Source organism: Lepidochelys kempii, chromosome 1, assembly GCF_965140285.1.
Source record: "Lepidochelys kempii isolate rLepKem1 chromosome 1, rLepKem1.hap1, whole genome shotgun sequence".
NCBI classification, from domain to species: Eukaryota; Metazoa; Chordata; order Testudines; family Cheloniidae; genus Lepidochelys; species Lepidochelys kempii.
In genome coordinates this window covers 240977534-240991826 of record NC_136380.1, presented here as the reverse complement: position 1 = coordinate 240991826, position 14293 = coordinate 240977534, and the positions used below count along the sequence as shown (strand labels likewise).

Here is a 14293-nt window from a genome sequence, read left to right as displayed (position 1 = left end):
GACATTTAAATCATAGAGCTCTTCTAGGTTGTTTGAGATTTGAGTTCCCAGGTATTTTATAGAATTTGTTGCCCATTTGCACCCAAATGACTTCTGGAGGAATGACTTCTCAGAGTCTGGCAGATTTATAGTTAGCATTTGATTTAGCATAATTTACTTTAAATCCAGATGCTTTCCCAAAGTCATGGATTTGTTCAGATACTAATTTTAGGGTCATATTTTGTTTAGATAAAAATGCTACATCATCTGTATATAAAGCTACTTTCTGATGTGTTCCTGTCAGTTTTATTCCTGTGGTAGTCATTGTTCCTTATCCTCTGTGCAGAAGGCTCCATGGCCAGTGGTAAAGGAGACAATGCACAACCCGGCCTAGTTGTTCCTCTGTGTAATTCAAGTGGGAGATTTAACCCCATTATCTTGTGCAGCTGCCTTGGGGCTGGTGTAAAGAACAGTTATCCATGTAAGGAACTGCGGGCCAGTAATGTCCCTTTGGGACTAGACTTGAAACAGAAAGTTTCACTCCATCAAAAGTTTTCTCTGCATCAAGTGATAACAAAGGAATTGGATCTTGTTTAAATCTGCAATTATGGATGATTCCAAGTACTCTCTGAATATTGTCTGACATTTGTCTATCCTTAATACAGTTTGACCTGCATTCACAAGAACTGAGAACATGGACTGCAATTGGCCAGCCAGTATTTTTGTTAAGTTCTTTGTCATGATTCAGGATTGCCCATTTTTAATGTCTCTCATGCTAGTAGCTCTTGTATTTCAGCACATATTCAAATCAAGTTACTAGGGGAGGGAAATCCTTAAAACTTTTTTTCCTTTAACTAGCATATAGAAATACACAAGTACTGAATCAGAATTACGGAGGTTATCTATCAGGATTTGCAAAAAGTAGAGAAATCAAGGATGTAGTGTCAAAGTATTTTTGAAAATTGCGAATATCTCTGTGGCACTAAGTTCATACTTCAATCTGTACAATTAGTTTATTAAAACCAAAAAAATTATATGTTTGTACTTGGGTGTCAGTGTAATTTCATCTCCTGCTCTGTCAAAGGACAGGCACCTGAGTACCAAGACACCCATGCATTGTCGCATCTATGATTTATCTGTTTCATAAAGCTATTTGTGGGAAAGCATGGGTTATTTGACTATCACAGGAGGTGTGACCATGCCATTTCCTAATCTGCGATAACTACATTTTGTTTCAATAAACACACATTGGGTAAGAACAAAGCCACTATTTGAAATAGACATTTTCATTACTAGAACACAATATTCCAAGAGGAATCAGTATTTTTCTGTAACTCAAAATTATTTTCTATGTTTGCATAAACAGATCTGAGTTGTTTAAAAGTGGGGAGGAAATGGAGAATCCCATAAGCATTTAATTAAAGATCAATACTGAAACGGAATTAAGAGCAAAATATCAGTACAAGTTTTTGTATTCAACTGACATCGAAAGCTAGTAAAACACAGAGCTTCTGAGCAAAGATAACTAACTAACAAGTCTGCTATTTAGAGAACATAGACAAGTTTGCTTATGCTGCAGAGGGATGTTGTCTCAGACATGCTCTTTGTTGTTCTAGGACAGCAATACTTTCAAAATTTGTTCTTTCCATCCCCACTGCTTTAAACCTGCCTCCTTTCCTTCAGCAAACGGACAAACACTGGTAATCTCTTGCCATCATTACTCTTTTTCTCCACATCCCCACCTTCCTATCCGTTCATATGCCACTGCGAAAGTCAACTTCTTCTCCTGCTCTGCCGATGTTGTTTTCCTTTTTACCTGTTCAGAATCCCATTGCTTGTCATCAGTTATATAATTCAAGCTGATATATAATTCAAGCTCCATTTTCTCACTTTTAAGGCCCTACATAACCTCACCCTACCTTCATATCTCCTCTCCATCCTCTTATTTTCTTATCTCACTCTTGGTGTCTCCTTTACTGTTTTCTGTGCTTGTAACAGTTTTCCATTTCTTGTTGCTTAACAGGCAGCTCATACAGTACAAATGTATGGCATTCCATCTGCTTGATCATTATGATTATTATTTATATTATGTGTGGTATGAGAGCCACTAAATGCAAATGGAAAGGAGTTGCTTGGGATCCCCCAATGGTAAGGAGTGAGAACTTCCACTCTTCAGAGGCGCCAACCCTCTCTGCTTCTCTGCCCCCCCCCCCCCCCGGCTTCCTGCGAATCAGCTGTTCGCGTGGGAAGCTGGCACAGGCTGAGAAGCAGGCCATGGCTTCCCGCTCAGGCCCAGGGAGGCGGAGGTGAGCTGGGGCGCAAGGAGGGCCACCTGCGCTGCAGCAGGTAACCGGTGGGGGGTGTGTGTGTGCAGGGGAACTGCTCCCTGCCCCAGCTCACCTCGGCTTGAGCAGGAAGCCGTGGCCTGCTTCTCAGCCCTCCCAGGCTTCCCGCTGAACAGCTGATTCATGGGAAGCCGGGGGGGGGGGGCATAGAAGCAGAGCGGGGCAGCATGTTCAGCGAAGGCGGAGCGGAGGTGAGGTGATCTGGGGCCGGGCGCAGGGTGGGGAGCTGCCAGTGGATGCTCTGCGCCCACCAAATTTTCCCAGTGGGTGCTCTAGCCCCGGAGCACCCAGGGAGTCTGCGCCTAAGGTGCCACTTTTAAAATGTGATCAGTGGGGGAGCAGCCGCTCTCCTGTCCCGTCCCCCCCGCTACACTCCACTGCCCCTAGGAGCCAGAGGGACCTGCCAGATGCTTCCTGGGAGCTGCCCCAGGTAAGCACCTCCGGGACTCCCCACGTCGCCCCCTGGCAGGTACCTCTGGCTCTTAGGGGCGAGGTGGGCACCCACTACAGTGGCCCATGAGACCCTCCTGCCTGGTTCTGGCAGTCAGGGGACAGGGGAGGGGGTGGATGGGACAGGGGTCCGGGAGGGGGGTGTCAAGGAATACGGTGGGTTGGATGGGGCAGGAGTCCCAGGGGGTGGGGGTGGGCAACGACTCCCTTGTGGGTTGAGGAGGGAACCCGTTGTTAAGATTTTGGCAGCTCATCTCTGAATACAGCTAACACTTAGCTTGACATACCTTTTATTTTATGGAGTATAGAGCCATTTGTGCATTATTTATGAAGTGTTGACTGTATGGTTGCTGTTGCTTTGGCTTAAAAAGCAGCAGTTACATCAACTTTAGCCTACTGATCTTGAAGAAGGAAGAAAACTATATCTACTATAGCAACAAGAGGGCAGCCTTTAAACAGTTTCCTGGAAGTATCCCCTTTGATGTGCCAGACTTCAAGCATCCACACTCTTCACAAGCGGAGACCACATGACCTCAAAGATTACTTGAATGAGCCTTTGAGCTCCAGCATCCTTGTTTCATACCGTGCCTTGCTGCAGCCCAAATGAAATCAGACTCCTGAAAACTTTGCCTTATTAGGGAGCAGTGTACTCAATAAGTTTTTTGCAGCAATACCCAGAGGCCTTTTCAAAGCAAGGTAGCATTTATTAGTCAACTGGAATACAGTGTCCTTAGGTTAGCGTGGTAAAAACCAGGTTCAAATCAGATTCCGTAGGCAGAAGCGATAGCTCCAAGATGGGATATCTGTTGTGGGTCTATCTCAATCTGTCCTGTTGAAGCTATTCCACATTTTATAAATAATCGATAGTAATTGGAGCGGGGATATGAACTTTGGTCTCTCAACAAGAGAGTGAGAAAGACCTTTACCAGATCATCCCAATGGCTAGGACACACTCTCTTGCATTGTGGGAGACCCAAGTTCAAGTCCCTTCTGTAAATCAGGCAGAGCAGGGAAGTGACTCTGGGTTTCCTATGTCCCAGGAGAGTACCCTAACCACTGATCGAAAGATTAGAAGGAAACTGCTCCTCCTCCTCCTGATGATATTTGACTTTTTCAGTTCACTGAAAAAAAAATGTTTTTGGTTCAACCCAAAACAATTTATTTTTATTTTTCAGAATTGCAATCAGATTGAAAGAATGAATTTGCTCAGCTCTACTCCTGAGTTCTCAGCAGCAGCCTTAAGACAGTCTGTACATGTTATCGTTTTGTCTTTGCTATGGCCTCTCTGTTCACATGCTCACCCTGTTTCAGGGTGGATTTGATTTAAATCAATTTGATTTAAATCACTACTCAGGAAGACTTGATTTAATCATGGATATCTACATAAAAGTGCATTCTTGGTGGTTGTTATAACCTTAATACATATTCTTCACAACTCAGTGATAGATGTAGGTTTCCTTTTTAGAAGGTACACACTGTACATTTTTAAAGTGATTTATTTTGAAAACTTTTCAGATTAGTTTTACAGCTATATCAGAAAATGAATGATTGTCTGGTTATTTCATTTACCAAAGGTAATTGAAGCAGATATTTATGAAGTCATTGGGAGGAGAACTATCTCCAATTCAACAGGTTAATCATTAATAATTGGAGGATTTTCTTGCTGTGCTCTGTTAGGAGGAGAACATCACCAGGCAGACATTTAAATTGTTTTATTTAACTAAAACAACATTATTATGTATTCAGGATTTTTTTCTTCAACAACAAACATCTAATATTTTAACAAAACAGTCATATGAATTTTTGAATTTAGTTAAACATTCAAGTTTTTTAAAATCAGGTTTGTTTTTGTTAAAATTGTTTAACTAAAATAGTTAACTGAAATTAAAAAAAAAATTAAATAGACTATGTCAGCCAGGTCAAAATGAGAAACTTAAAATATTGGCTTTTGCAGCTAACTTGGTCGTTGTCACCTTCATTTTCCTGTTTGTTCATAATCTGAAAAAGAAAAACAAGCTTTTCTGCTTTTTCAGGTCCCAAAAGATTTCTCAATTTGGAATGAATTAGTCCAAAGGAAGAAAATATTCTTTCTACACTGGCAAAAGAAGCTACTGCTCTTCAACAGCCTCTGAATCCAAGTGCTTAAGTGACTTCCACCAGTTCACTGGTGTGACTTTCTTTAAAACATCAGCAAACATCTATTTCTTGAATGGTTCACCCTTAGCTCTGAAGTTTATTATAGTTGGCATTATGGAGGGATGATTGCTGGATGTCCATGTCATAGCCAGCTCCTCTTCTTCAGCAGTTAAGGTTTGACCCTGGTACTGAATATTGAGAATATTTGCAAGAAAGTGAGCTGGAGATAGTGCTTGTCCCATTCGGTTTTTTTAATGCTTGTAATTTAACTCTGTCATTGCTGATTTCTCTTTTTAATATCTCACTCAGTTCCTTCCAAATATCACCAGTGTCAGCAATAAAACAGCTATTTTCCTGCGTTTTGTTCAAGGCTACAGAAATAGGCTTCAGGGTACTCAGCATGTGTTCAACATTTCTCTTACGCCCAATGTTGAGAAGTTTGACTGTGACAGTGCCATCTGTTTTTTCATGATTTTGTTCACAAACTGTCGTCAGATTAGGCCAGTTCTTGATATAGTGCTCAAAACAGTCCACTACTAAGTTCCATTGCACGTCTTGTGGGAAAGTTAGCTTGGTTCCTCCCACTTTTTTCAGAGCAGCTGCTGCTGCAAAGTGGGTGTTAGGGAAGTATTTTGCAATTTCAGCAACATTAGCCTTTATTTCTGGAACACTGAAGTCTTTGGCAAAGAGGTGAATCAAATGAGCACTGCAACTGGATGTTGTTAGTTTGGGACACTCTTCTAAATTTCTTCTCATCTTGGATACATTTGCAGCATTGTCTTTGACCAAGCTGCGTGCTAGACATTTGAATTTTTTTTCACAGTTTGTTATAGCTTTTACTGGTACTTCTTGTAAGTATTCTGCTGTGTGTGCATTTCCTGATATATCAGTTGTTTCCGTAAGGAAGACATTCCCTTCTTCTGTTGTCACACAAGCATATACAACAGGATCATTGAGGACATTGCTCCACCCATCAAGACTCAGGTTAACAATTTCACCCTCTAGACCTTTTTGCACGCTGCTCAATTTCTCTTTCATACACTTTATCCAGCAATTTGCCTGCAACATCTGCTCTGTTGGGTGGACTGTATCTTGGTCTTAATGACTGAACCATGTTAATGAAGTGTGGGTTCTCAATCATACGGAAAGGAGAGTTTGTTGCATAAACAAACAGGGCAATTTTTTCATCAATTACCTCTTTGTGTAATCTGCTGGTTCTTATCACAAACTTATCTATGGTGGTTTCTGGATGATGGAGATTTTTTTTTCTTTTTGCTACAGGTGATATACTGTGGCTATGTGTGACATATGATGTGACTGAAACACTATCATTGGTAGATAACTCTGAAACTATAGAAAATGATGGTGATATTGAAGGTGGAGAGTCTTCAAAATCCTGTATGTTGAGGATGAATTCTCCTAAACAAAATAAGTCAATGCAGTTGTTTAATTATTATTACCATACTGCTCATTTAGTATTACTCATTGCATTCACTGACAGTACTACTTTAAAGGTGAAATTGTAAAAGGAGGATCTGCCTGTTTCAGCTATTTATTTTTTATCACAACTGCATCTAAAATGACAGTACCGTAGAGTAAAAACTATATTTTTTGCTCAAACATGAGAATTCAAGAATAGTCCAGAAGGAAGACAGGCAGTCCTTAAGAAAGAAGTATGAAATAAAAAAGTTTACCAACCTGAAGATCCTGCATGTTCAGACATGTTCCTTTCATCATCTTCAAGGCAGTTTCCTCCTGAGAAGGAACACTTCACATGATGTTGTTTCATTTGGGCAACCAGGCCTAGCATTTCTTTGTTGCACTGTTTGCATTCTGCACACATGCCTATCTTATCCACAGGTAGAGGAACTTCATTAAAATATTCCCAAACTGGGTCTCTTTTACAGCCTGCTGCCATTATAGGTTTTCCCTTCTAGTGAGAGAATGGTATGGTAGGTCTCAAATCAATGAAGGCTGCACTCAGAAAGACCTCAAGACTTCTGGAATATGCTGCTCAAACAGTTTCACTTTGGTTTCTACAGCCTGTCCCTCACTTCTCACATTTATCTCTAGACTACTTCTCCTTGTCTAGATCTATTCCGCCTCCAACAATCTTCTATTCATTGAACTTTTTGAAACTTTGCACTTTTAGAGAGAGGTAAGGGATTGGCTCTGTGTACACAAATTTTCAGAGGGACAGTAGGGTTGAGGTCTGTTATTTCTTACCTCTACATATTATTTATTTATTTTAAAACATTTTTGCTGTTAACAAGTGTGTTATCTCTGGAGGAACAAATCCAGAGTTCGAGAACTACAAAACTAAGCATCTCTGATGGTATCTTCTAGACTGAGCACTGAGTCCCATTGGGTAGATAGAAAGATTAATCTATACAGAAGCCCCTGGAACCCCATAAGATTGGGTCCCTAATCAATGAATTATTGGAACTCGTTTACAAAACTTTTCTTAAACATTATATGAATATATTGTCTCATACTATAGAATTAGAATTGATAATCCCTATTCCATGATGAGATATCTTTGAGCTATAATGTATCTTAATTAAACAGGTTTTTTTCCTCAAAGAGCATTTTATCAAAAAAATCCAATTTTAAATAAAAAAAATCCAATTTTTTGATATCTCCTCTGTCCTGCTTTGACTTTCTCGTCATTAAGTGATAATGTTAGTTACTGGGGCTCCCATTGTCCCATTCTCCATTCTGATGTGTGATTCCAGCCAGTGCTTGTTAAAGTATTTGGTCTCATCCCAGAGAGAATATGTGACACTTGGCATGTCTCCTTCTCTTCTACACTCTGTGTATAATACATAAACTGAGATACACATGTGGATCATAAATCTATTAACAAAAACTTGCACATTCATCACACACACCTATAATTAACTCATGCAAACTGGAGTGCTGTGATACAAATTACTGTGTTCTTTGTGCTTTTGGCCTGTGGGGAAGTGAAGGGCCCTACAGGATCCACTTGCCAATAAAGGGCCTGCATTGCGCGACCTGTCCTTTTATCCTTGGAAAGCTAAGTTTGCCCCTATCAGTGCCACTTCCAGGTTGGCCATGGGGTGTCACTTGAGATCATCATAGGATACTTCCATTTTCCCAGAAGCTGATACTGCAGTCTTTTTCTTCTGGTTACTTTTGAACAGCTTTGAAAACTATTTAAAGGAGTACTTCTCTTTTAAGAACCTTCATTTTGCACTGAACTGTTCTCTGAAATTGGGCATGTTTCTTTAAATTGATGGGGATCAAGAGAATGGAACTGCAGGGAGCTGGAGTCCGTTGATCTTTGCAGTGTTTGCTCCCTGTGGAGTCACTGAGCCAGAGGGATAGAGGTGGTTTTTTTTTTTTTTTTTTAATGCTCTGGAACCACTAAATTCTTTTATACTTTTGGAATCTGCTGCTGTAAAGTTGAGGGTGTTGATGAGATGGAAACCATTGACACTGCAGCATCAGTTATCAAAACAATTCTTTTGTACGCTGGCAGTAGTGGGATTTCTCTTGCTCGCATTTTCCACATGACTTGTTATCAAGTATGACAACTTGTCATGTGCAATCAGCATCACGTTCGTCACATGAGAACAGGTCGTTGTCTACAAAGGCTGCTGCCTTCCTTTCAAGCAGGGCAGGGTGAGGCATATGTTAAAACAGGAGGCTGTATGTGTATGTACTTGTTGGTCTTGATCGTGAAGTGGTACTTCAGCCATTCCAGGAGGAGATATTGAGGGAATTGATAAAGCATTAGTGTGTGGCTGTTCATGATCCAAAATAAGGAAGAGCTCTTTTCTTGAATTTATAGTTCAGAGGGAGAGTGTTTGAGAGGAACTTGGGAAGCTAAGTAAAATAGTTTGAGAGGTGGAGATAATTTCATAATTGTGGGGCTGAGAAAAATGAAATGGGACTGGCCATCTGCTGCATTTTCGAACTGTTCACATCAGGAACTGTAAACCGTTTCAGCTGACTCATGCATTCAGTTGGCGTGAGTGCGCTTCACACAGGTAGCTACAATTGGAGAATAGCGTGTATATAAACAATTCTGAAGTTCCTACCCAGGCTCAGCTGGATTGATTTAGGAAAACACTTCCAGCTCACTTTTCAAATACAGAAGTCACTGGAAGCAATGCAAATGAATATTACTAGGCTTTTTAAAATATCTGAAATGTGGGAAACAATGATCATGAATAGAATCACCATGGAGGGGAAAAAGATGAAACCTGGAGGGACAGAGTGGAGCATCTAATGGAATGCTGAGGGTAGTAAGGAGAGATAAGAACCAGGAGAACATAATCATAGAAGCCTAGTTTGTGGAGAAGAGTTATTGATGCTGTTGAAGGAAACTGAGATTAGAACAAATGAGGACTGATAAACAATTAAGAGTTGGCCTGGAAGAGTTTACTTATTGTGCAGTTTTTGAGTCAGCAGTTTTTTGAGTTAATGGATGCAGACCGGACTGGAGTACATTGTAGAGAACTGGAGGAAAAGAAGTAGAGAAAACAAGAGTAGACCGTTGGCTTAGTGAGCTCAGGGGAAATATGACAGTACTTAGATGGAACAGAGATCGTTAGGACATGGGAATATAAAGGCTTATTTGAAAGTTTCTGGGAAGGAGCCAGAAGAAAAGGGTTGAGAATGGGGGAAAGGGAAGGAAAAAAGGTTGGCTAGGTGTTGAGAGTTCTATGTGGCACGTTCTTTCTAAGCACCTGTTCTTTGTGGCTTGTACCTTTTCCCAAAGAGCAGCTATTTAAGCAGCATTTTTGTGAGCTCTGTCTCAGCCCAGAGGTGAACTCTTTCCGGGCAGTTAGATTAAAATCCAGTTAGCAGTTTCTGAAAGCCTTGAATGTTCAATGTATTTTCACCTGTTTAGATTTTACCGGATCATAAGTCAAACACCTGGGATATTATACCATTCTGAATGAAGACAAGTGTTGTTGACATGTCTGAAATAATTTGGTTTAGTTGTTAGAATATCTAGAACAAGACTTTGGAAGCTTTGCATTAGATGATCTGTTGTGACCTGTAGACCCTATATGAACAGGAGACCATAAAGCTCAAAAGATGAAAGGGCTGCCTAATAGAGATTTTGGGATTCTTCAGTATCTGGAGAATGAGATGCCTTTTGTTGGTTGATAGCGTCCTTGGATTTTTTGTGTATGTAGTTCTGCAAAATTTAGTGTTCAAAATAATATCAAATTATATTTATTCTCTGTATTTAGAGGAGACAGATGTGACTTGATAAATGTTGTAACTTCTGATGCTGTCTGCTTTGATTTGGTGTAATTTGATATGGTTTTGACTGACTGTATTTATTTGCATATTGCTTATTTGCGTCCTCTGGTTTATGATTATGATGGTTTTGAAAATTACTCTTAAGTTCATTTTTGGATTTAAAATAGTGTTCACTATTTGCTGTTTGTGGCCTTCCTTTTAGTTGTTTACTAATTAATTTGTTAAACACTTTTTACATATTCTTATTGTAACCAAATAGAGTATTCTGCATGTGTGTAAGATAGACTGTTACATGGATTATACATGGATCCATGTAATAAAGCTCCATTGTAAAATATGTAAAAAGAGGTCAGACTTCATGTTGCTGTGGGAAGTTGATCTCTGTTTTGTGCAACTAAATTCTAGATTCTTTTCACTTTTACATTTTTATATCGGCCACCATTAAATTCTCCTGGCAGATAGTGCACCTTTTGACCAACTTCTCTGGTTTGTTTCAGGGCCCCAGCAGTCTGTAATACCACAAGCTCTGGAGAAAGAGGTTCTAGAGAAGCTTAAGACAGAAATTGAGGAGGAGCTAAAACATCTTGATGAAGAAATTTTGGAAGGTCTGTGCTTGTTTGGTGGATTTCTCCCTCTCCCCCTGTTTGTTTCAGTTGATGCAACCTTACCTTATACTGTTACAATTCGTCAAGTATGTGCATTCTCCATTGTAGCATGTGTGCGCATCTGTACGTTCTTGACCAGAGATTATAAATAGCAGGATCTGTGCCTGTGCAAATCAGTGCCTTGTGTTCCCAGGCAAGGACATACATGGACCTGCGGCTGCTCCAGTTCTTTCCCAACCATCTGCAGCTTGAGACGGAACAGTTGTGGTGTCTGCTGTTTGCATCTTCTTCCTGCCTTTCACATTTTCTTGTTTATTTTATTTACTTAGCTAGTTTATATTTTTTATTTTTTCTTGTTCTCTTAGAACACAATTTTTGCTCCTCTCTTCCCACCCCCCCCTCCATTTCTTTCTGCCCCTGAATTTCTTGTATCACCTGTTGTGGCCTATGGCACTTCCCCAGATTATGTCTAAGACTGAGCCCTGCCAGACCCACCACAGGTCTCTTCCCTGTAGCGATGGGCTCCCTAGCTCTCTCTGGTGTCTCGGAGAATCTCGCATCCCATCCAAGTGTAAAGTATGCACTGGATTTAAGGGCAGGTTCTGCAAGGATAGAGAGGCTCGGCTGAAGCTCCTCTTGAAACATTCCTTAGCTCTGGTAGGGTCTGTTTCTCCCCCACTATACATCAGCCTCAATTGCTCAAGCTGCACAGTTGACTTCCAGAGCTCCAGAGGAGGTTTCAGAAATGAAGCCCTCTAAAAGACAAAAGCCCCTCACCCCTTTTTTGAGAGTATTCAATAGGAAAAGTCACTTCTTACAGCCAACTACCTGGAGACCTCACCTCCCATAATGGGTACAACTGAGTCTGCAGCTGACACTGGTACCAAAACCTTGATAACACCTAAGAAGTCATCTTGATAGGAGGTCTTCAGTTTCATAGTACCAAGAGAGACCTGCTTTGGTACTGTCTGATGCCTCTAGTCACCGAGGTGCATCTAAAACCAGGGACTGTAAGACTATCTCAAGGGCTTTGGAACGGACATCCTCTTGGAAACATTGATATCAGCCAGACCGACCCCTGGCTCCCTGTCCAGGACTGCCCTCCATGAGATATAAACTCTCTGAGCACAGAGAGGTCATCTCGTCTGCCTTTCTGGTACTGCATGCAGCATCCCCAATCCTACATCAATCACCATTATCGTCTTGGGCTCCTACCATTTGCTGTCGTAGCCTACCAGCACCCTCTGGATTCCTTTGCCATGAGGATCTCCTCATCTTGGAGAAACTGGAGTCACCTGTCTTAAGGGGTACTGTAAGAGCCTCTCCCCCAGTGCTGCTTCTACAGTTGGTGACTAGGGGCAGTGAGTGGTATGGGTCCATGATGCCCGAGCTCCAGGAATATTCAGGACCGGGGGGGCCTGGCTCCACTAATGTTTGTAGTCGGGCCCTGTCTGCTGCCCCCGCGTGCCTCCACCTGAGCGTCCCTCACCTGCCGCCCCCACGTGCCTTCCCCAGGACCCGGAGCATCCCTGCCTCAAGTGTGTGACTGCCCTGCCGCTGCCTTGCTGCTGCTGGCAGTCGCTGCTGCCTACAACACAAGAGTGGCTCCGGCGGCAGGCTTAGGAGACTGCTGCACCTGCAGGGGGAGGAGGCTCACACATGATTGGCAGCCCTCCCCGCCCCGGCACCCACCAGGAGACGACGCTGAGGGGGCTTCCGGGAGACAGTCTGGACCTCACCTGAGCAGCTGCTGGGGCTTGGGTGAGTGTCCGACCATGTGATCCATGCCCCCCTGCCTGCAGCCACCACTTCTGGCAGCCCCATCCCTGTGAGGCTATGGTGAAGGGCAGCAGGGTGCAGCAGGGGAGGAGGCCACATGTGATGGCAGCACACCCCCCACCACAGGGGAGGTGAGTGGGCTTCCTTGAGCTGAGCAGCTGGGGCTTGGGTGAGTGTTGTGACACTCGGTCACCTCTCCTGCCCCACACTGTGCAAGGGGCAACCCAATCCCCCCCCACCCGCAGTGAGGCTATGGTGAGGGGCAGTAGAAGGGGAGGAGGCCACATGTGATGGCAGCGCGCCCCCGGCACCAACTACAGGGGAGGCGAGGGGACTTCCTGGATCTGATAGGGACCCTAGGAGCATGTGCAGTGACAGTGGTGAATGTGCTGCTGGGGGGAGGAGGAAGGGGGCCCCTCCCCCGGAGCTCGCTGCTGCTGGCGGGGAGAATATTGAGGGGGTCCTCTCTGGTCCTAACCCTGGGGCCGCCTTTCTGCACCCCAACCCTCAGCCCCAACCCTGAGCCCCATCCTGCACCGTGAACCCCACATCCCCAGAGCCCTCACCTGAGGGGAAAAACACGCAACTTAAATTTGGTGGTCAGTTTGGGGTATGATTGTGTTTAGCACAATACTTGATTATTTTACACTCTTTAAAGTATATAATTGGTTGTATACAGGTACAAGAAAATATAATGTATTGAAGCAGGCGAATGCTGATTCTGACTTTCCACTTTTAATTGGCCCTTGTAATCTTGTGGCGCAGGAGCATTGTAGCTTCATTTTATCTCAGCAACAAATTCTTGATTTGTAGGACCAGTAATAATCAACAATGGATACATTCTTAATAAAATTACCCAGAGGAAAAGAAGAAAAGGGTAATTCATCAAGTGACGGCCTGAGTTCAACACCCAGCTTTCAAACTGAAATTATACAAAAGAAAGATGCAGCAAATCTACAAGATAAGAAAAGGAGTTTTCAGCAATCTTGGCTATCAAGATTTACGTTGTTGGAATTCAATAATGAATTAGAGCTTTTTGCTCAGTCTGCAAAAACTGTTGCAGATCTTAATATTTTCTAAGGCCAAACCAAAGTTTATTTCGTCCTGATTTCAAGATTGGAGACACATTGTGTGGTTTTACATCACACAAAAAATCATTCTGTCACAAAGAAGCGGTAATGAAGTATGATGCTCTGCAATCGCAGGTAAATGTTTCTGCGCTAATGTCGGCCAGTTACAGAAAACAATCACAATCAGCTAGGAATGCACTGCACAAAATCTTTAACAGTGTGCAGTACCTAGCTCAAGAAGGAATAACATTATGTGGACATAATGAGAGTGATGCAAATTTGATGCAGCTCTTGTTGCTACGCAGTACAGATTCAGAAGAACTGAGACAGTGGCTTAGTCGCACAAAATACAAGTGGCTGTCACATGAGGTTATTAACGAAATCCTCAAAATGATGGCGCTAAGACAAATTGTGCAAAAGATAAAGGCTTCAAAGTTTTACGCCATTGTAATGGATGAGACTACCGATTTGTCAAGAAAAGAACAAGTCAGTTTTTCTTTAATGTTCTTTTCTAGTGAAGACTGTGAGATTTATGGAGAGTTTATTGGGTTTTGCCAAACTGATGTGAAGGATGCTGCTTCTCTTTTCAAAATTGTGGAAGATACGTTTCTCTGGTGTGATTAGCACTTTTCTGATTATTGGGGACAGTGTTATGACGGAGCCAGTAATGCATCTGGCAAATTAA

General features: G+C 42.3%; 2 protein-coding genes across 7 annotated transcripts in view; one reads left to right on the top strand and one right to left on the bottom strand.

Annotated features, from left to right (window-relative positions):
- Window positions 1–14293, bottom strand: part of BID (BH3 interacting domain death agonist) — a 536402-nt gene that overhangs the window by 423638 nt on the left and 98471 nt on the right. The window lies entirely within an intron of this gene.
- Window positions 1–14293, top strand: part of BCL2L13 (BCL2 like 13) — an 80350-nt gene that overhangs the window by 15867 nt on the left and 50190 nt on the right. For 5 of the 6 annotated variants that reach the window (XM_073319857.2, XM_073319806.2, XM_073319817.1 and 2 more), the window contains one exon: window positions 10652–10759. The exons of the other annotated variant lie outside the window; for it this stretch is intronic. In XM_073319857.2, the coding sequence (XP_073175958.1) occupies window positions 10652–10759 (108 nt within the window). The remainder of the gene's footprint in view (window positions 1–10651; window positions 10760–14293) is intronic. 6 annotated transcript variants of the gene reach the window in all.